The sequence below is a fragment of the Ruditapes philippinarum genome, unplaced genomic scaffold (genome assembly GCF_026571515.1).
Source record: "Ruditapes philippinarum isolate M1 unplaced genomic scaffold, ASM2657151v2 ctg19663_1_1_1_1, whole genome shotgun sequence".
In the NCBI taxonomy this organism is placed as follows: Eukaryota; Metazoa; Mollusca; class Bivalvia; order Venerida; family Veneridae; genus Ruditapes; species Ruditapes philippinarum.
In genome coordinates this window covers 28,170-52,415 of record NW_026852626.1, presented here as the reverse complement: position 1 = coordinate 52,415, position 24,246 = coordinate 28,170, and the positions used below count along the sequence as shown (strand labels likewise).

Here is a 24,246-nt window from a genome sequence, read left to right as displayed (position 1 = left end):
CATTTTGGGTTTTTTTTTTTAATTAAAAGAAGACGGGGTTTACAAGAATGGAAAAAAATTTTAATGCCTAAAAATTTGTTAATTTTAAATTTAAAAAAAATAAAATTTTTATTGGTTTTTTTTTTTTTAATAAATTTTTTTTAATTTTTGGGGGTTTTTTTAATTTAGGTTTTTTTTTTAAAAGGGTTAAAAAAAAAATTTTTCCCTTTTAACTTGGGGGATTAATTTTTAATTTTTGGGGAAATTAACCCCAAAAGGAAATCCACTCGGGTTTTGAGGAAGGGGAAAAATTGAGGTGAATTTTGGACTCAAAAGAGAGTAAAAGATGTGTAATTTTAACATCAGACAAACGACGGCACTTTGGGGTCATAAGATATCATTAAAAAAATAGTGATATTTTAACGTAATATCATGTACTGAAACATGAATGGTTAACTAGAAATAAGAAATGAAGTAGGTGAAATGTATATCTGGATATATAGCTGGATCATGTAACAATAACAGACGATTTTTATTTTATTGCATCTATGGATTGCATTTTTCCATTAAAGTATTCGATGAAATATTTTTTTTGTCTTCCATCATCTGATGAATTTGAAAATGAATGTGTTAAAATCTATTTTTTGTGTTATTAGAGGACATCATATAACACAACTACAAGAAAAAATATTCCTCAAAATATTATACATTTATATAGAAATGGTATCTCAGTCCTTAGTATATATGTAAGGATATTTCGGTTTACTTTTTAAAATGAAAACTGGGGTTTAAATTTTTGGGGCAAAAATTAAAAAAGCCAGTGTAGGAAAATTTGCTCAGGCTTTTCTGTTTAAAATTGCACCCGTTTGGCCCCATTTTTATATTTTGAAAGTTATAAAGGAAAAATGTAAGATATATTTTTAAAATTTTTTTGGGAAACAAAAAAAAGTAATACTTCCCCTTTTAAAAATTCTTTTTATAAATTTTGAAAAAAAAATGCCCTTTTTTTGATTTATTTTTTTCCCCTTGTACAAATGGTGGGGTTTTTTCCAAAGGGTCTAATTGTTTTAAGCCCACCACTTAATTGATGAAAAATTTTAAGTATTCAAAATAATTTTTATCCTAAAGGAAAAAAAAATATTTTGTTATGTTTTTGAAATGTAGATTGTTTTTAATTTGGGTATTTTAGCTAACTGAAACTTTGGGCTTTTTAAAAGGACTTTTTGGGTCGAGGGTTTAAATTTAAAGGGTATAGTTAATTAAAAATTGTCTTTTTATAAAAAATGTTCTGGGGTCTTTAAATGATAACCCTTTGGGTTTTTGAAACCTTGGAAAATTAACTGTATAAAGCCCATGATAGTGAAAATTTTTAAGATGCATATTGCCCCCAATTACCGTTTACATAAAATTTGGGGAAAGTTTAAAGTTGGCATAAAGTTAGCACCCGGGGGCCCTTGAAAAATTTGAATGGCTCTGGAGCCCAAAAACAAAATTTTTGAAGGTGGTTTTGGGGGAGAAAAATTAAGGGGGGAAAATATCATAACTAAAGGTGGTCAGAGGATGGAAAATTTTTGTTGGACCGAGAAAAAAATTAAGTTGTTTGGGCGGAACACAATTGAAGGTGGTCTGGGAACGGAAACACTAATTGAAATGGTCAGGAGACGGATACACTATTCAATGTCGTCGACAGTCAGAGACTCATCTCAATGTGGAAGAAAGGGACAAACAAATAAAGATGGTCAAAAGACGTAAACAGATTTGATGGTGGTCTGGAGACATAAGAAAAAAAACAATTCAAGGTGGTCTAGAGACGACGGAAACACATTTGAAGGTGGTCTGGGGACGGAAACACAATTGAAGTTGTTCTGGAGACGGAGACACGATTCAAGGTGGTCTGGAGTTATACTCACATCTAAAGGTTATCAGAACACGGGGACACAAATCAAGGGGGTCTGGAAACGGGGACACAACTGAAGGTGGTAAGGGAACGAAGTTACAATTGAAAGTGGTCTGGAGACGAAACACAAATGAAGGTGGTCAGGAGACGGAGACACAACTGAAGGTGGTCTGGAGTCGGAAAAAACAATGGAAGGTGATCTGTAGTCGGAATCATATCTGAAGGTGGTCAGGACACGGTGGTTTTATCATAATTTAAGTTGGTCTGGAAACAGAGACGTCATTGAAGCAGGTCTGGAGACGGAAACACAGTTGAAGGTGGTCAGGGGAAGGAAACATAATTGATTGTGGCCTTAAGACAGAAACGCAATTGAAGGTGGTCAGGAGACGGTGACAAAACTGGAGGAATATTGGAGATTGAAGCACATTTGAAGGTTGTCTTGAAACGGAGACACAATTTAAGGTGGTTTGGAGAGGGAATCACACTTGAAGGTTGTTTAGGGACGGAGACACAATTGAAGTTATTCTGGAGACTGAAACATATTTGAAGGTAGTATTGAAACGAAGACACAATTGTAGGTGGTCTTGAAACGGAATCACACTTGAAGGTGGTCTAGAGACGGAATGACAATTCAAGGTGGTCTGGAAACGGAAAATCAATTCAAGGTGGTCTGGAGACATAAAATGAATGAAGGTGGTCTGGAAACTGAACACACAATTCAAGTTTGTCCGGAAACGGAAACACATTTGATGGCGGTCTGGAGACGAAAACAAACACAATTAAATGCGGTCTAGAGACAGAATCATAATTGAATGTGGCCTGTTTACGGAATAACACTTTAAAGTTGTCTAGAAAGGTAAACACAATTCAAGTTGCTCAGTAGACAACAATTTACAGTAAACACGATTGAAGGTTGTGTGGAAATGGAGACACAATGCAAGGTGTTCCGGAGACGAAAAGACAATTGAAGGTGGTTTGGAGACGGAATCTCACATGAAGGTGGTCCAGAAACAAAAACACAAATCAAGGTAGTCGGGAGATGGAGAAGCAATTGAAGATGGTCTAGAACGGAAAAAAAAACAATTGAAGGCTGACTGGAGACGAAAAAAAATTCAAGATTGTCTGGAAACGGAAACACAAGTTGTCAAGAGATGGAGAGACAATTCAAGGTCGTCTGGAGATGGAAACATAATTGAATGTGGTCTGGAAACGGAAGCACAATTGATTGTGGTCTAGTGTTGTAATCACAACTGAAGATGGTCAGTAAACGGAGATGAAATTAAAGGTGGTCATGAGACGAAGACAAGAAATAAAGTGGTCTGGAGGCAAAAGCCCTTTTGAAGGTGATCAGGAAACGGAAACACAAATTGAGTTGGTCAGGAGACGGAGACACTATTCAAGGTGGTCTTGAGACGAAGACATATTGAACGTACTGAGGAGACAGACGGTGACACAATTCAAGTTCGCCTTGAGACACAAACAATATTCAAGGTGGTCTGGAAACGGAACACTTATTGAGATGATTAAGAGCCTGAAACTCGCTGTTTAATGTCGGCTGGAGATAGAAATACAATTGAAGGTGGTCTGGAAAGGAAATAAAGGTGTTCTGTAAACATAATAGAAACAATTGAAGATGGTCAGTGAACGGAGACACATCTGAAGTTGTTCTGGAGTCGATTACCCAATTTATGGTGGTCTTGAAACAGAAGTAGAATTGAAGATGGTCTGGAAACGAATGCACAATTAAACGTTGTCAGTAGACAGAGATACAACTGAAGGTAATATGGAAATATAGACACATTTGAAAGGGTATTGCCGCCGAAACACAATTGAAGTTGGTATGGAAACGGTAACACTAATGTAAGTGGTCAGGAGACGTAGTCACACTTTCAAGGTCGTATGAAAGAGAAACACAATTCAAGGTGGTATGTAAACAGGAAAACAATTGAAGGTGGTCGGGGGACAGAGCACACAATAGAAGTTGGGCTGGAGACGGGGACACAATTGAGGTGCTCTGGAAACGGAAGCACAATTGAACGTTGTCAGTAAACGGAACCACAACTAAATGTGGTCTAGAAACGAAAGCATAATTGAAGGTTGTCAGTAAACGAAGCCACAACTGAAGGTGGTATGAAAACCAAGTCACAGTTGAAGGGGTTTGGTAACGGGAACACAATTGAAAGTTTAATAGAAACGGAATCGGTATTGGACGTGGTCAGGCGACGAAGGCAAAATTTAAGATAATCTGGAGACGGAAACAAAATTCAAGGTGGTCCGGAGACGGAAACACAATTGCAGGGGGTATGGAAATGGAATCACTATTCGGGGTGGTCAGGAGACGAAACGTTTCATGGTGTTTGAAGACGGAAAGAAATGAAGATGGTCTGTAAACGGAAAGACAACGGAAGGTGGTCTGGACACAAAGACACAATTAAAATAGGTATGGAAACGGAATCGCAATTGAATGTGGTCAGGGGACAGAGAGCCAAGGGACTAATTGGTCTGGTGACGGAGACACAATACAATTAAAGGTGGTCAGTAGACGGAAACACAAGTAAAGGTCGATTGGAAACGGACACTTAATTCCAGGTATTCTGTGGACGGAAACACAATTGAAATTGGTCTGGAGACAGAGACACAATTGAAAATGATCAGAAAACATAGTTATAATTCAAGGTGATCATAAGATGAAACACAATTGAATGGTAGTCTGTTGACGGAAACACAATTGAAATTGGTCTGGAGACAGAGACACAATTGAAAATGATCAGAATACATAGATATAATTCAAGGTGATCATAAGATGAAACACAATTGAATGGGGTATGGATATGGAAACACTTTTGACGGTAGAACATTTAATCCTACAGAATTCCATGCTGGCACGATATTAAGCAGATAATTCAGCAGGACATAGGAATTTGACCGAAAATTCTGCTGAAACGACATTCGGCAGGACTATAAGGAGGACATCGAATTTTGCTGCAGGCAGGACCTTCGGCTTGACATACAGGAGGACATTGAAATTTTACCGAAACCCCTGCCAGCACAACATTCGGTAATTTCTTAAATGTTCTATTGATGCCCAGCCAAATGTCGTGTCAGCAGGCGTTTGGGCAAAGTTTAAACATCTTTTTATATCCTGCCCAACGTCGTGCCAGCATGGAAGTCGATGATACATTTGGTAAAGTTTCAATGTCGTGCTGATTTTCTGATATCTTACTCCGTGCTAAAGCCATACCTTTTTCACAAAGACACAGCTTCATACAGTTTGTTGTTATACGTGTTTTTTGAGAAAACACTAAGATAGTGGAACTCTTGTATGCAACTTACGCAAGTGGTGTTAAAGCAAGAACATGATTTAAGTTGCCTTCCAACAAAAATGCATCATCACAAATTCAGTAAAACCGTAACTATAATGTGCAGCTATCGATAGATCTTAACTTGTACAGTGTCTTAAATCTGTTTGGCCCAGTAAAGACAACTCTCATATTATAAACTTCAGGATGCAAATGACTTGAGAGATTTGTCGAATTGTCACTTAGTGCTCCGTCAAAAATCATCCAGTCGAACTATAGAGCGCCGTAATGCCTGAATATATGACAGACGATTTTGCCACTACGCTTCAATTTCAAGTCTCAGACCTAGATCAGGGGAAGAAGATTTACCTTTGACACATAGGCTAAGTTAAAAAAAATATACTTTAACTTTTAACAAAAGAGAAAGAAGGATATATAAGATTAGAAAATAGCAAAAGATTTTCAAAATCTCATTGAGTGACCTCATTTGAACCATCTTGAAAGAAGGAAATGAATAAGATATAAGTATAAAAAGGAAGCAACACACATACATATTTGTTGAAATATAAGTCGATGGAACCCACACTTATAGTCATCTGTCGAAAGTTCCAGATGTAGATATTCTATACCTTAAACATGCATGATGTATTCGTATCATTTGTGTCATTTGAATAACTTGACAAACATCTCATTCGTGTTCAAAGCGTAGACCAACATTATTTCCTAAATATTGGTATTACAGTCACTATGAGTCGAGCAGGACAAAAAAAATGGTTTTTCGCCTTGTTGAGACATATTTGTTTCAGTCTCTCCGCTACATTGTATCTACACTATCAACTAGAAGGCTCGTAACTAAGAAATTAACATATTTTATTAAAATTGTATAATAAGAGGTATTCGCTCATTTCATTGAAATATGTTAAATAAATATCCGACATGTATGATTGTAAGATGGTCATCATTTTAGTAAACTGTACCATTACATTACATTACACAAGGTGTCCATAACAAAAGCATCATATAAGCTCGAATTTATTATTTATAGAATAAAACTATATCTGAAGTTGGTAGGATTTAAATATACTTACAATAAGATTCTGGACAAATTGTGTCCCAATATATGAAGGTAATATCAATGCTTTGATGTTCACCGGCTTGAATTGTGAACTCTTCTTCGCAATCTTGACAAAGATTTAAAGCCGAAAGAGTTGTAAGGATCATGGTTGGCTCAGTGCAAATCTCATTTCGTCTTTTCGTTCTTTTTGAATGACCAAGTGAATCGATTGAAAGACAAGCTGCGGTTTCTTGAAGGAAATATTTATGCCATTAAGTCTTTATGACAATATAGTACAACAATTACACACTTTTACACTCGCATTTTGAATTGTTTATAATCAAATGTATAAAATAAGAAAAACATTCGAATTATTAAGAATCTAGAGCGCAATAAGTTTACTGAACGGAAGGTCATCTATACTGAAATTTGAAAAAGGTGACAAATAAATAAAATGATCAAAACACAAAACAACAAGAGCACTGCTAGGCGGAGCATTATATGCCCGAAAGTGATTTTTTTAGTAAAGATGAAGCATTTGTAAGACATTGGAATTAAATAAAGTATTACCTCCTTCAAATAACAATCCTCCTATGAAGTTTGAATATTGTGGTCCAAATGGAACTCAAGTTATGCCCAGGAAACTGTTTTGAGTTTTAAGGTAATAGTGACCTTGACCTTTGACATTGTGACCCCAAAATCAATTGGGGTATTCTACCTAATATGGACAATCATCCCATGAAATTTGAAAATTGTGGGCCGAATAGAACTTAAGTTATGCTCAAGAAACTGTTTTGAATTTCAAAGAAATAGTGGCCTTGACCTTTGACCCCTAAATCAAGAGGGGTCGTCTGCCCAATATAGACAATCATCCTATGAAGTTTGAACACTGTGGGCCAAATGGAACTAAAGTTTTGCTCCGGAAACTGTTTTCAGTTTAAAGGTTATATTGACCTTGACCTTTGACCTTGTGACCCAAAACGAATAGGGGTATTTTACCTAATATGGAAAATCATCCTATAAAATTTAAACACTTTGCGCCAAATAGAACTTAAGTTATGCTCCGGAAACTGTTTTCAGTTTTAAAGTAATAGTTACCTTGACCTTTGACCTTGTGACCCCAAAATCAATAGAGGTCTTCTACCTAATATGGACAATCAGCCTATGAAGTTTGAACACTTTGGGCCAAATGGTACTTAAGTTATGCTCCGGAAACTGTTTTCAGTTTAAAAGCCATAGTGACCTTGACCTTTGGCCTTGTGACCCCAAAATCAATTGGGGTCTTCTACCTAATATGGACAATAATTTTGTGAAGTTTGAATATTGTGGGCCAAATGGAACTTAAGTTATGGTCCGGAAACCAAATTGCTAACGGATGGACGGACGGGCGGATGCCAAGAGGTATAACATTATATGCCCGAAATTTTTTCGGGCATATAAAAATTGTAAGCACGTGAAATTTGCAAGGTTTTCTTACCTTTTAGTACTTTGTGTTAAAAATATTTTGAAAAACTTAATGGTCATTAGACTTGAATATCATTGTTAAATGCAAACATGCATGTAATGAGTTCGTTAATTTTTTGCAGAAAAACTACTAAAATGATAATAAACATGAAACTGAGTGCATGTGTTTCAGTTATATTCTCTCAACACTATCCGTTTCACTGCTCTATAACTTTCAAAATGTGTTCAAAAGTTACCCATTCATTTACTGTTTCCTCACTTTAAACCTTTGATTTTAAAGACATTCACTATACTTTAACCCTTTCCCCCATGAGCATATTGTGAAAAATGGCCGTTTTCACTGAAAAGCCTCCTGTTACAAATTCAAACTGCTATGAAACTATGAAAAATGCTTCAATACTAATCAAACTTGGCACAAATGTTGACTGGACCATTGCCTTTGTAACGACATGCTCAGTCTTAAATTTCCTGTTACCATGGCAACGAGGGGGCATCTCAAAATTGCCAAAAATCACTATTTTGCCTCGATTTTTTCCATCAAAATTTATTTCAAAGTGCTGCAACTTCTCAAGGGATTGAGATAGAGTCAAAGGCTTTTCAGCGTTGGTTAAACGTTACATTATGATCGACCTGGGGTCATTTTTAGCCTCTCACAAGTCCATAATTTTCTTGGCGATGAGGGGGACTCCGCCCCCCTTCAAACCCCCCTAACAGATGGGGGCACATCCCCCTTCTGGCAACCCCCTGATGTATCTTTTGGATGGGGGGCGGCGCCGAAAAAGTGCTCAATTTTTTTAGCAACATTTCTCAAACGACAACTTATGTTTGGGGTCCAAATAGGACATTTTTTTCCTATTTGAGGCCCAAAAAAGGGGGGGGGTCGAAAGTGCGTTGTTTCGCGTATATATGTGGTAAAGGGTTAACAAAAAATGATGAAAAACTTTGGAATCACCTAAAAACTAGTTTTTCCATGTTAACATGTGGTCTTTCACCTAATTTTGGTGAAAAATTGTTGTTTTGTAACATTTATATTTTTTTTTAGTTAACCCTTTCCCCCATGAGCATATTGTGAAAAATGGCCGTTTTCACTGAAAAGCCTCCTGTTACAAATTCAAACTGCTATGAAACTATGAAAAATGCTTCAATACTAATCAAACTTGGCACAAATGTTGACTGGACCATTGCCTTTGTAACGACATGCTCAGTCTTAAATTTCCTGTTACCATGGCAACGAGGGGACATCTCAAAATTGCCAAAAATCACTATTTTGCCTCGATTTTTTCCATCAAAATTTATTTCAAAGTGCTGCAACTTCTCAAGGGATTGAGATAGAGTCAAAGGCTTTTCAGCGTTGGTTAAACGTTACATTATGATCGACCTGGGGTCATTTTTAGCCTCTCACAAGTCCAAAATTTTCTTGGCGATGAGGGGGACTCCGCCCCCCTTCAAACCCCCCTAACAGATGGGGGCACATCCCCCTTCTGGCAACCCCCTGATGTATCTTTTGGATGGGGGGCGGCGCCGAAAAAGTGCTCAATTTTTTTAGCAACATTTCTCAAACGAAAACTTATGTTTGGGGTCCAAATAGGACATTTTTTTCCTATTTGAGGCCCAAAAAGGGGGGGGGGGTGTCGAAAGTGCGTTGTTTCGCGTATATATGTGGTAAAGGGTTAAACTGATTTTTCTTTCACACATTTTTCCATCGAAGTCCGTTTTTATATTAGATATTATACGTGTAATTTTATTATTAATGTCAATCAAGATGTGTGCCCATAGATATAACGCGAAACTTATTCCTTATGCATGCTTTCTAGATGACACGCCTTGTACCATGGGGCAGGAACTGAGACACGAAGGATGGAGTTCTTATGATAAATTTTCAGGATTTCTTATGATAACTGTCACGGAGTTCCTGGGAAACGTTACGAATTTTGTTGGAAAACTTTATTTTATGCTTGAAAAACACACGAGCAAAATAGTAATTTTTATCTTTAAATTCGGAGTTTGAGGTGCTTGATTAAACTTAAATGATTAAGCTTGCCATACAAATTGTATTATGTGTCAGAAAAAAATAACATTATAGTCCATTTTTCATCGTCTTTTGTATAAGATATGATAAACAAGATCAACAAGGAAAGGCGGCGTTCAATGAACGTAACCCCCATATGACCCAGCAACAAGAACCAATGGCAAGGAGCCCAGGCGGACCCCAAACATAAAAAGGACAGGGGAAAGACAGGCTAATCATTAAATGATAAATTATTTGTAACTGATTAGGAATTCAAAGAAAATAATAATAGGCCCACAAAGGGAAAGGGGACAGGAGACCGGGGGAAGGGGGGGGGGGGGTAATCAAAGAAATAAAAACTAGAGGCAATGGGAAGATACTTACCGTAGACGAGAAAACAACAAGGGACACAAGCAAAAGTGTCACCAAAACAGTATGAAACAACATAGCCATACATCTGAGGAACACAGTGGGGCGCCGCCTTGGAACGGTCAGCAGCATAATAATGACTGCTGGGGAATTTATACCGGTTAATGGTGCACCAAACCTCGCTCTTAGCCCCACCATGTTCCTATAAACGAGACAGTGTAAATAAAATGAATCCCAGCCAAGTGAAATTCTAACAGTTTTTATGGTTACAAAAGGTTAAATAAGTAAAACACTAAAATGATCATGTAGAAACATACAAAAGTGAACCCAATGACCATAACAAAAGTACTCAATGTCCTAAAGGAAGACAGAGCAACAAGAAAATCACCTACAAGGGCCCGACGAAGCAAGGCAGAAGACTAACATTAAGACAATTCAGTCTCAAAGGCTTTACGAACTATCCATCATAGAGTCTCCCACTTGGTCCGTCAGATGCAATCAAAAGAGGAAAGCGTAGTGTCCAACTGTAAAAGGGTTGAACACTAAACATGCAGTATGTCTTAAAATAGTAGGGTCATAACCTCTTTAAATAAAACGTTTAATGATATTAGTAAAAACAGCAGAAAAATTACCATGACCCAAAATCTTACGAAGTTTGTATACCACATCGCCATAAAAACCAGGCTGGCTAATCCCTTGTCGCAGAAGAGTTTTTAAATCACTATTGAATTAAGAAATTAAATCAAAGTTACGATTGTAAAATTTAGTAAAATATTTCCGTAATTTATGATAGCGGTAGCCCTGTTTTAGAAGCTTGTTGGTAATAAAAATATTCCGCTCTTTGAAATCCTTTACGTTGCTACAAGCTCTAGCGAATCTAATTAACTGAGAAACAAAAACCCCGTAAGATGTTGCACGGGGTACGTCTCCATCTAAATGTGGATAATTAACTATACAAAAGTCAAAGTCATCTCTTTTATCATAGATTTTCGTGTGAATAGAATTGTTGTTGATAGTAATATGAAGATCCAAAAATGATGTTCGTTTTATTAGGTTGTAGTTCATGCGGATAAATGTCAGACACCATTTGATCAAAATAAGGATTATCTAAATTAAAAATATCATCAAGGTATCTGGAAGTATTATTAAATGCGACTAAAACATCTTGTTGTTTCTCTTCAGAGAGACTCAACATAAAGTCTCTTTCATAGCAGTACAAAAACAAATCGGCGACCAGGGGTGCACAATTAGTACCCATAGGAATTCCTATGATCTGTTTAAATAGGATATTACCAAACCTGATATAAACGTTGTCTAAATGAAAAGATAGTGCTCTACAACCTTCGTCACAGGTCCACATAGTATAATGTTTAACAATACCGTTAGTAAAAAAAGCTTTGTTAGAATTACATGCTAGAAAGGTAACTTTTTTCAGTGCAAAATTTTCTGAATTAGCGAAATTAGTTTATCATTGATTAATTTATGTGGCAAAGTTGTATAAAGTGTAGAAAAATCGTATGTACTGACAGTTGAAGCTTGAAAGTTATTAATTTTGAATTTATTCAAGATTTCACCAGAATTTTTAATTGACCAAAAGAGATGTTTGCCTGTGTTTTCATAGACTTTATCACAATATCTAATTACATGTGTTTTAATGGCAGTCAAACAAGACGTCAATAAAATAGAAAGTTTACTTGTAGTGCAAGATGTAGAATTAACAATAAATCTGGCTCTGTAAGGTTTTTTATGTAATTTAGGAATCCAATACATAATAGGAAGTTTGAGTTCTTTTTCATTAATTTGGACTTTAAGATTGGAAATATTAGTAATATGATTGTTTACAATGTCTTTTTTGGAGGCAGTGGTTTTAGAATACGCATTAGTGCTATTTAGTTCCTTATGCAAAACGTTAATGTAATGGATTCGTCAAACAATTATAATATTATTAGCCGCCTTGTCCGCAGGCACCAAAACAAATTTTGAATGAAAAGCTAGAATATCTTTTTTTCAGATGTCTTAAAGTAAGTCGTGGTTAGGTGGCAAAAGATGTTCATTTCCACGATAAAAATTAATACGTGAATCAATAATTTTAAAGATGTTACGTTTCAATGTAACTAGAGCATTACTATCCGCATTTTCACGGCGACACCATTTGACCGAAAAATCCTCTATAGTTTCAGCAATCTGACCACGACAAGCATTAAAATCAATATCAGAAGGAATTCTGTATTTAGGTCGTTTCAAGAATAAGTTACGAATTCTTTTGTCTGCAATTATATCAAAATTACCAGTGATTATATGGCCAAAATCTGAATTACAGAATTTAGAAGTATTGCAGTCTCAAGTTGTTGGAGTATTAGACTGAATATCTAAGTCAAAAACCACTTTGTTGTAATTAAATATGACATTTCTAACAGGTTTCTTATATTTATAGCAAATAATTGGTATCTCGGAGTTTTTGAAGTATTTTTAATAAATTTTCCATATAACATGCACATTTGTACCTATATATTTTTGAATTATAAAACCTGAAGAATAAATCTTTCAAGACGTGTAATAAGATAAAATATGCAAGGGTGTTATGTTGAATTTCAATCAAAATCGAATTGAAATATTTAATGTTATATACAAAAAAAACGTATACCTTCAGCAGTTATGATTGCCCGGAATTTTAATGATGGTGGCCATATCCTTGTTAGAGTAGTTGTTAAAAACAACACGTTGTTGTTTGTTTCTATTACAAATACTTCGTTGTTGAAATTCTCATCAATGATAAATTCGTTGTTGTCCACTTGCGATGATTTAACAACGAGTGCACACTGCTCAAATATACAAAATTATATATAAAAATCTGAAATAAAGTTAGTACATGTATTCAACTATAATTACATAAAAAAACTATTCAGCTATTGAAAACGTTTCTGGCCAGAGATGAGCAAGGACGAGTCAATGTTTTTAATTTCAAAGGTAATCATGGTAAACGATGATAACGAACATAAGTTTTATTAGAAATAGGTTAAACAAATTTGAAAAAAAAGAAAAGAAATGAATTAAATTAAGGCTAAGTTTTCATTTGACAAAAACACAAGAGAAATAGTAGATAAAAATATCAGAAATATTATTTAGATAAAATAGAGTTAGAAAGTATCAGATTCAAATAAACACATGCTCTTCCGTCCGTGCAGATTCTTGCTCTTCATTTCTGGATTCGACATTTAACAGTTTGTAGTTAAACCTCTTTCACATTTCAGGCATATTTTTCTGCTCTTCAGTATTATCTTTTCAACTTCTTTCGACTAACATAAAGAAATTATAGACTTTAGATATTTTGTAAAAATGAATTTTCAAAAACTCCTATCGGCTGAGTACTAGGACTACTGATGATCACACTAGTCCATAAACTAAAATTTTCTCATCAAAATATGCGTAAAAAAATAATAAATTAGATTAAGTGTGTCAATGAAATATAGAATGGACTGAAATATTTAGTTAAGAAAAAGACAGAAATATTAACCGCAAAAGATATAAGCAAAAATAGAAACTTGTAGATGGCTTACATAAACCATTAACTAAAATTGACTAATGAAAGAGAGTTATGAAGGTCAACTACATTCAACGTCATAATAAATACAAAATAACAACCCCACTTAGAGACTTCCTTATAACCTCCGCAACAAAAAAAAACGGTTATTCAAGATCAAGCTTTCCAGAGAAACCAAGTGTTCCAAGCAAAGACAAACTGACATCATCAAAATTCAAAAGAAACATGAGAATTTGACAATTCTTATAATACAAATTAAGCTTACATGCAACTTAAAGATTTCAATTAAAATGAATTTTACTTCTTTGAAGACTAAAACGTCTATGCAAAATGCATATGTCATCAAACTCTTTTAACTTGAAGTGTGCAATAGTTTTCATAGTAAATTACAATTAGAGTCTAGCATCTTCATGATTCAGATGTAAACATCCATACTGTATGGCTTAATACTCATGATGGGAAAGGCAAATCTAAGAAAATACTTTTTCTATTAAAAGATACAACTCTAGAATTTCATAATGATACCAACTTATTGTTTAAATTTCGTTTAACCCTGTTGACAGTTGAACAAATATTTAAAAGACAAGGAATGATAGCAGACAAAATTATGCTAGCAGAAGATTGATGACGATCATTAAAAAAAATTAAATCATTATCAGCTGAAATAATGACATCCTTTAAACTAGGACCAGTATCATCATAATTACTAGTATCAACACGTTAAATGATAAAAGCCAATATAAGATCCACTTGACCTTGAGAAATTCTGAAACTAAGCCTTAAATTATTATTTTTTTGGGGATGCTGTAATTTTGGCATTCCAAATCCAGAAACATTATGGCTACTATTAATAACATAAATGTTTAATTGTAGTAAGATTTGCGTACCTGTAGAAATAACATATACGCCCAAACATCACAAAAATCGTTTCCTGTGTTTTTTAAGGCCAAATAAATCTTGGAAAGATTTATAGGCTGTGTTAAACCCTGTCATTTTGAAAATTCAACGATGATTGAATATTGAAATTCGATTCATTTAAATCGATCCCAGTTACTGATGTAAAGTGCTCACGCGACTTAAATAGTTGCAAAAATTTACAATAACGAAATTAAGAGTACAATGGAATAATCTATAGACATGCGGGTAAATAACTGAAAAAACAGAATTTAGAATACATATATACTGATATAATAATTGATTCTCATTGAGTTTAAAACATTTTCCTCTATTTTCACACTGGCCTTAGCTTTCGCAAACGCGGTAAATCCATCGTAGAAGCGGTGGAGTATTCGTCGCAGAATTGGTTGATAAAATATGACCGTTTGCTGTTGTATGTTTTGACTTTTTACTGTAAAAAAACCTAGTGAGACTGGAGCCCACAAACATACTCTTCAACTTATTACTCGCACACAGTGCAATTCATTGTCGTTTATGCAAACATTTCTGTACATTTTGACAAGGGGTTACTACTTTACCTAATTTTGGTAATAGCACGTACAAATGTGTCAAAACTACCACTAAATACACCGGTATCACATTGTTTGTATCATACTTGCACAAAACAAGCATATATTGGAAATATTTATTGCCTTTTTAATAAAAGAATTGACGCAGACGGCGATTGATTCGATTGCAACGAAGTGCAGTGGGCCCTATAACATTTATGTCTATTGCGATGGTTTAACTTGAAATATTATACAGTTGTTTATAGAGCACAATCCTCGTCTTTCTTTGACACCAGAGAAACGTGTTTACTTGATGTCTTAAATGACATAATCATATATACAAACATAATAATACTGCAGTGCGTTTGTAACGTTGCTTTTTATTAGATAATCGTAACATTTAAATAGATTTGTATAATACTGCACGTTTATAACGTCACTTTCATTGGATAATCGTGACTTTTATATAGTTTTATATACACGACTATTTTCAGTTTAATAAGAAGTATCACTTTTTTCTCTCAAAAGGAGGTTCGCTGTATTATTAATTCGTTATAAATTACGGTTATGTGACCGTATATAAACAGTTGTTTTCAAAATAACCCTCGCCTAGTGGCTCTGGTTATATTTTCAAACAGCCGATTATATAGGGTCATATTACATGTCAGAAATCTGTATAACTAATTATATACACGGCTGTTGTCAGTTTATGAAGATTTTTTTCTCCAAAATAAGATGCTTGCTGTATTAAAAATTTTGTGATATATAGCCGTACATAAACGGTTGTTTGCAATATAACACTAGCTTAACGGCTTTGCAATACACCACCATACAACTTGCCAAAAACCTTTTTAACTAATATCATAATACTGTACAAATATCCAATGAAAATATACGTAACAAACGTGAAGAATTATAAACACATATTTGCAAAATTAAAGATGTTCAACATATATTCTTTAAACTTGGCGTTATGTTAGAATTTGATAACAGAAATATTTCAAGCGGAAAACTTAGGGGTCACCGATCTCTTTTTCTGCTCGTGCAATTCATTTTTTCACTTATTATCAATTGGGGTTAGCTCAGAGGCACGTACGTCTGAAAGTTCCTTTTTCTTTTTGCTATCTTTTTCCATTTACTTTTGCACATTTAAAAAAAATCACATTTAATTCCCTAAACTACTTTTTTCAATTTCATTAGAGTTACTTTTAATTCTTTGATCGAACGTCTTCAAGTAAATAACAAGATAAGTGTCCTGATCAAGTTTAATGACAATTGAGTCAAAAATGTTACTATTAGAATATTAATATTTTTTTCCAAATTTGGGCAGTGTGACATAGATTTTGACCCAAGGTGAACCATATTCAAACTTGACCTAGCAATCATCAAATATGGTTTGAAAATATTCTATTTTGAAACCATATACCATTTTTTAAACTATCTTTCTCCGATGAATTTAACAATTTAAAGAAAAAAAAAAGAAAAGAAAAAATCTGCCCTTTAATTACTACAATTATTAAGGAGGAAGGTCGCTAATGAAGATAAAAATAATATATTTTATCTACTTTTCGTATCTTCTCTCGAAATTAGCAAATAAAACATCAAAACAAAAAAAAATATCAAATTCAGGAGCAAATAAACTTAAAACGAGATTTGTGAAAAGCTTTCTCTTATGAAATGTTTCACCTTTTCATTATCCCTCATGAACAGACTCAATCAAATCGAGTTTGCAATTGACATGTAAACTTGGTGTTTTAATGCTTCAGGGGGTCAACTTTTCCAAGATAATAAGAACATTTATAACTATGACTCCTAAATTCTTACCTTTATAGTATAAATATTTTAATTTTGACATTAAACTTTACAAATTTTGGAAATGTGATAAATAGAATATTATGTTCGTATATTTTCTATTTCTTAATGAGCTGAATAAGCTCGTTGGTTGAATAAAGTAGTAATATTTATCAAATCTAACCATTATAGTATACAAATTCTAATTTTGACTGTACACTTTACCAATATATCTAGATATACATGTAATGCGAACGGTTTATTAGAATATCATTGCAATTCTGGCTATAAAAACTCGTTTGTATCATAGGCAAAAATAGAAATATTAAATTAAAAACACGTTCCCTGTTTTTTGCAATCTGAGACTTCAAAAATTAAACAATGTACGAGCATCTGCATATGATATTTCTATCGTTATCCATTTCTTTGTCGTCACATTATGTAAACCTCAAAAACGAGCCAATCATTTGGTATGCTTTTGAGTGTGGGTATACAATTTAACTGTCAATTATTTTCAACAAAAGGTCCCCGAACTTTGATACATTTATCAATTGGTGTTTTAGGTATGATACCATAATACAGTGTAATTAAAAACTGAGATCCTTCTTCATTTCTACATATTCAAGAAGCATGTTCTGTTAATATTTATGAATATCTCTTTTATAAATTTGCTGTTGAAGCTGGAATTTAAGGTCGATTTAATCTCAGGTCAAACGTAGACTACTAGTATTCCATGAGAATACCGGCCAAGGGAAATTTTCAATGGAAGGAAATTGGAGCGAACTCTAATAATCATATTATTTCAAACACCAAATAAAGACGTTTCTTTGATGTCAAAGAAAGAAAAGGGTTGTACTCAATATAAAACTGCATTATGTAAAGTTAAACACTCACAGTAGACATTAATGTTATTCGGGCCACCGTATTGCGTTGCAGTCGAATCCACCACCGTCTGCGTTAAAATCAATTTTGTCAATTCTTTTTATAAATAAGAGGGTGCTAGATCGCTTCCTTGACACAATGACCTCATTCGAGAAATGTCTTAGACAAGCATCCTGACGAATTTTGATGACAATTGTGTCAAATATGTGACCTCTAGAGTGTTAACAAGGTTTACCTTTATTTGAGCAGTGTTGCCTAGCTGTTGACCCAAGGTGACCCATATTTAAACTTGACCTAGAAATCATTTAAAGAAATCTGTAGACCAATTTCCAGGATATTTGTATTACAACAGTAGCCATCAGTGAGTTCACAAAATGTTTCTATTTTGGCTCCTGTGACCTTGTTTTCCATCAAAAATGACCCATGTTCGAACGTCTTCAAGTAAATAACAAGATAAGTGTCCTGATCAAGTTTGATGACAATTGAGTCAAAAATGTTACTATTAGAATATTAATATTTTTTTCCAAATTTGGGCAGTGTGACATAGATTTTGACCCAAGGTGAACCATATTCAAACTTGACCTAGCAATCATCAAAACAAATTTTCAGACCAATTTCCAGGATATTTGGTTCAAAACAGTTTTGATCCAAATATCCTGGAAATTGGTCTGAAAGTTTATTTTGATGATTTCTAGATTAGGTTTGGATATTAGGAGTGTTAACAAGCTTTTTTTCTATTTTTAGCTCCTGTGACCTAATGTTTTACCCAAGATGACCCATATTCGAACTTTGCCTGTATTACATTGAGATAAACATTCCGGCAAAGGTTAAATATGATCCAATTAAAACTGTGACTGCTAGAGTGTTAAAAACCCAATTGTTTACGACGCACGACGCACTACCCACGACGACACACGCTGGACATAGCCCCATCACTATATACTTCGTGGTCAGGTGAACTAAAAAGGCAATACAAATTTTCAATTCAAAACATTAGGTCACAAGACCTAAAAATAAAAAAAAGCTTGTTAACACTCCTAATATCCAAACTTAATCTAGAAATCATCAAAATAAACTTTCAGACCAATTTCCAGGATATTTGGATCAAAACTGTTTTGAACCAAATATCCTGGAAATTGGTCTGAAAAATTGTTTTGATAATTGCTAGGTCAAGTTTAAATATGGATCACCTTGGGTCAAAATCTATGTCACACTGCCCAAATTTGGAAAAAAAATATTAATATTCTAATAGTAACATTTTTGACTCAATTGTCATCAAACTTGATCAAGACACTTATCTTGTTATTTACTTGAAGACATCTTATTGTTATCTCTAGAGCCAATCTTTGGAATTGCATTCAGCTTTCTTCTCAGTCTGATTTCAACTAGCTCCGGTGCACCGTAACTTTCATTCAATCTAGCCCAGACTTTTCTCAAAGCATTTTCTGGATAATGTATGATTTGTTGGACATTCTTTCTGAAGTCGAAATTATAAAAGAAAATCATTTGTATGCAAACATGCTTTGCTATTTCGATTCCCCAGTCGGTGTGAGTCCTATTGTTGACAAGCTACCAAGCCATATTCAGAATAGATGGGCGGAAAGGGGAAGAAAATACAAAGTTACGCATACCGTGACTTATCCTCCATTTCATTTTTTCGTTCAATTTATCGGCAAAATGTGCAGCTTGCATAATGATCCAAGCTTCATCAAAGATATACCTGTCCAAAAGAATGATGCACTTCGTAATCATCCAGCTAGGAGAAACACAAACAAGGGAGAAGTGAAGGAAGTTGTAAAGATGTGCCTTATTCATCAATACGCGAGTCACACATTGGAAAAATGTAGAGAATTTCAAAAGAAACCCATAGAGGAACGCTGATAGTTTTTGAAAGAAAACAGGTTATGTTTCCGCTGTACCGAATCTGGACATAGTATTAAAGAGTGTAAGACGCAAATCAAATGCCTTATTTGTAAGAGTAATAAACATGCTCCCTGCTTACACATTACTTTAAAACCAAACACTTCACACACTGAACATTTGAATAGCAACTGTTTGAAAATGTGCGATGATGCTTCTCTGTGTAAGTCGTGTGCCAAGATATGAAAGTGAATGTGTACCACAAGAACAATCCAAAAAAAAGAAACAAATGTATGTCGTCATTGATGACCAAAGCAACAAAACATTGGCTACCCCCCCCCCCCCCTTTTGACACCTTTAAGAGAGAATGTGCATTTAAAGAAATTAACTACACATTGTCTTCATGTAGTGGAAAAGTGACAACAACTGGACGAACTGGACAAGGGTTCATAATTGAGGGTATGAATGGGTCCTCATTCGATTTACCCGTTGTGACAGAATGTACGAACATTCCCGATACCTGGGGAGAAATACCTACACCTGATGTTGCCCGTAAATATCCACATTTGCATTCAATCACGGATCAGATACCAAAGTTGAACAAGAATGTCGAAATTATGTTGAACGGTCCTTATGCACAGCTTCTAAGCTTAGGATGGGTTCTTATCGGAGAGACGTGTATAGGAGGTACCCACATACCTTCTATCAATGTTAAAAAGACAAGCCTGGGAGATGGAAGACATTCCCTTCTTAGTGCCTGTGAAAGTAAATTCTTTACAAAACACCATAGTGCTGAGGTAAATTACTTAGACTCGGACATTTTCTTTCACATCAAAGATGATAATAAAGTTGGCCATTCCATAGAGGATCGAAACTTCCTGCAAATAATGGAAACTGCATGTAACAAGAATAAGGAGGGGTACTGGGTTGCTCAGGACAAACCAGTTTTGCCAAAAAATGTTTTGCCAGAGATGTTGCTCTGAAACGAGCTTTATTTCTAGATACAAGTCTCAATTGAAACTCAACAAAGTCAAAACACTTCATCAAATTTATGTCAAAGGTCTTGCAATCTGGGGCAACAGGAGTGGCTCCTTCAGTGGTTAGCAGAGAGGTATGGTATCTACCCCTTTTTGGTGTGTATCAACCAAAGAAACCAGACAAAATAAAAGGTGTATTTGATTATTCAGCTCTATGCAAAGGAGTGTCCTTGAATGGTTCCCTCCTGTCAGGTCCAAATTTGGTTAACAGTTTGCTTGCCGTTCTACTTCGCTTTCGAAAAGACAAGTGCGCAATCATGGCTGATATAGAACAGATGTTCTATTCCTTCTTAGTAAAAGAAGAACATCGTGATTACTTAAGGTTCTTCTGGTACCGTGACAACAATCCAGATAATGCGTTGATCGAATATCGAATGTGTGCACATGTTTTCGAAAACAGTCCATCTCCTGCCATTGCTACATACTGTCTGCGGAAAACTGTTGAAGAAGAAGATTCTCACGTTCGTGACTTTGTTAACAATAATTTTTATGTAGATGATGGACTCATCTCCTTACCTGAATCAGACGACATGATAAGCCTCATGAAAAGAACACAGAAGTGTTTGAAAACTGCTCAACTAAAACTACATAAAATAGTTTCCAACAGCAAATATGTCATAAAGTCATTTCCGGAAGAAGATCTACAAAGCAATATTCGATCTCTCAACCTTGATAAAGATAAGTTGCCTATTAATCAGAGCCTTCGTTTGTCATGGCACCTTGATTCAGACTGTTTCAAGTTCTGTTTCAAAGTAACTGAACCAGTTAAATATCATACTTAGTTATTGTCTGGAGAACTATAATAATCAGATATTTATCAAGCTTTATTCCTACAGTAGTCTGAATAAGACTAGGGAAAAAATATCTAAGCCATTCTTAATAACTTTATTCCTACCTTTTCGTTTTAGACGTCAATTCATTAAACGTTAAACAGGAGTTATTTCCAGTTAAACAAAATAATGGGACAAAAATCAATTTGTTTATAGCTTTTCAGTTGCATACCACAAAAAATAATGTTTCAATTGAAATCATTGAATTTTAAACGAATAGTATAAGTATTTCTTCTTTAAATTACATTTAAGGTTTAAGTTATAGTGATTATTTGCGGAAAACTGAGATGCGGCCCCGCAAGGGCTATATACGAGCTCTTGTGTTTATAAGTTGAATTGAAATCAGATTAAAATCAATAACAAAATAGATAAATACAGAATCCCTAAATAAAGCCCAACACGATTGATTGTTGATTGATTGATTGAGCCTGTTCATGGACGGTATTGGAAAGTGCAAGTTACCGTCCACGCCCCCTAGCACCGGTTTAAGCAGAATTCAACAGTTAAACATGAAATAGTAAAATTTTCAATTTAGAAACATCCGCAGATGTGTTCATACGGCAGTTATCATGGAACCTTCAATGTGACACTTCCGTGCCATTCGATGAAAAGCGGCGTATGGTCCCCAAGTAATAAAAAGCGCGTGCCTTAAACGAGAAAACAATGGGCATATATAACAAATATATGTCCTAGTCTTACATGTTTGAGAAAATTCATCGGTAAGTTGGCGCCGACATTTTGTAAATCTTGACATTAGTCGTAGAAACCCCGAGTCTTGTTTGCACACATGCACACATCATACATCTATGATAAATTCATATGCGAAAGAAATATTTAAATCCTTTCATGCATACCCAAGTTTCAGAGCGAACATTACCACAACCTTCTATATTTATATAGCATAAAAATCTGAAGTGACAAAGTTTAAACCACCAGAGTGACCTTAACCTTAGTCAAAGAAACCAAGATATTGTTCGCGACTCACCATACATCTATGTATATTTCATATAGGAAAGAAAAAATAAAATCCTTTCATGCAGACTGAACTTTCTGAGCGGACACGATCACCACCATCTATATTTATATAACATAAAAAATGACAAAGTAAAATCGCCCAGAGTAACCTTGACCTTAGTCGTAGAAAGACGATTCTTGTTTGCCACGCACCATACATCCATGGTTATTAGATATATGAAAGAAAAAATAAAATCCTTTCATGCATGTTGAAGTTTCAGATCGGACATAACCACCACCTTCTATAATTATATAACAAAATAATGACAAAGTTTGAACCCCCACAGTGACCTTGACCTGAGTCGTATAAACCCGAGTCTTGATTGCGACACACCATATATCTATGGTTATTCAATATGTAAAAAGAAAATTACGATCCTTCCATGCATACTAAAGTTTCAAAGCGGTCACGACTATCACCATCTATATTTATATTACATAAAAAAGACAAAGTTTGAACCTAACAGTGACCATGATCTTAGTCGTAGAAACCCCAAACTTGTTTGCGACACACCATACATCTATGGTTAGTTCATATGTGAAAACAAATTACAATCCTTCCATGCATATAGAATTTTCAGAGCAAACACGACTAACACCTTCTATATCTACATAACATTAAAATGACAAAGTTTGACCCCTCACAGTGATCTTGACCTTAGTCGTAGGAACCCGAGTCTTGTTCGCTACACATCATGCATCAATGAGTATTTCGTATATGAAAGGAAAATTTAAATCCTTTCATGCATGCTGAAGTTTCAGAGCAGGCACGACCACCACCGTCTATATGTATAAAGACAGACGGACTGACAGACTGTGTGACCGACTGACAGACAGACGGGCGGTTCGATTTTAATATGCCACCCTTTGGTGGCATAAAAAAGATCTTGTTTATATATGAAATCTGTTTGCTTGTAATTAAATGATAAGGAATTTCCGCATCTTAGAAAGCACCTTATTTCATATAAAAATTGTATACCTCTGATAAAGAGACGTTTGTGAAAATCAATTTAGCAAATTGGTGTGGTTTAAAGTTTACAATCCATTGCAGATCAGTGTCCAAAATTGTCCTGAAGGGGTAACTTAAGGACGTAATAATGGAGTCTGTATCTACGTATTGTACGTGACCAAAATACAATCCATCTTTGTGTTTAGCCCTCGGGAACGACATCATATGTACTGTTTAAAATATAAAAAAAAATACATAACCTGAATTAAATCCTATATGGGCCTCATGAGGATATGTCTTACTGATAGGATTTCTCATGAATTCCATTTAATAATAATGAAAAACTTAAGACAACTCTAGCAACAGCGTACAGGTCCGATGTATTACATTTAATGGAGGATATTAGTTTTACTATTTATTCTTTATAAATTATTCTGGAAAGAAGCCGAATCAAGCAATCAAAAGTAAAGTAAAATTTGACAGCGACTTGAGTAAGTTTTCGAATTATTTAACCCATAATTTCAAAAAGTATATACACAATTCGGTTCTGAAAATATTGGTCTGATTATTATAACACTGTTACTACATGCTGATTTATGTATGTCACATCAGTCTGCAGTTAAGCAGAATCCTTGTTCCTCTTAATTATATAGCTCACCAGCAAAATACTATATTCAGAAATGTTAACATACCAATGTTTTGTAGTTTGGCAAAACAATGCCCTTCATCGGTTATCTTCTTACTTTTCCATAATCCAAACGGACTATTTTTATAGTGATTACAAAGTCCGACTGGTTCTATGGATCCCATTGGTTCGACATCATGGA

General features: G+C 34.7%; 1 protein-coding gene across 1 annotated transcript; it reads right to left on the bottom strand.

Moving 5' to 3' along the window:
- Positions 1 to 1,590: 1,590 nt before the first annotated feature.
- Positions 1,591 to 24,237, bottom strand: LOC132719439 (uncharacterized). The gene is made up of 4 exons (XM_060703208.1): positions 24,112 to 24,237; positions 23,450 to 23,649; positions 12,715 to 12,889; positions 1,591 to 6,479 (listed from the first exon to the last, which is right to left on the bottom strand). Exons 1-4 carry the CDS (start codon positions 24,227 to 24,229, stop codon positions 6,250 to 6,252), a joined length of 723 nt encoding a protein of 240 aa, XP_060559191.1. The 5' UTR covers positions 24,230 to 24,237; the 3' UTR covers positions 1,591 to 6,249.
- Between the last annotated feature and the right edge of the window lie 9 nt (positions 24,238 to 24,246).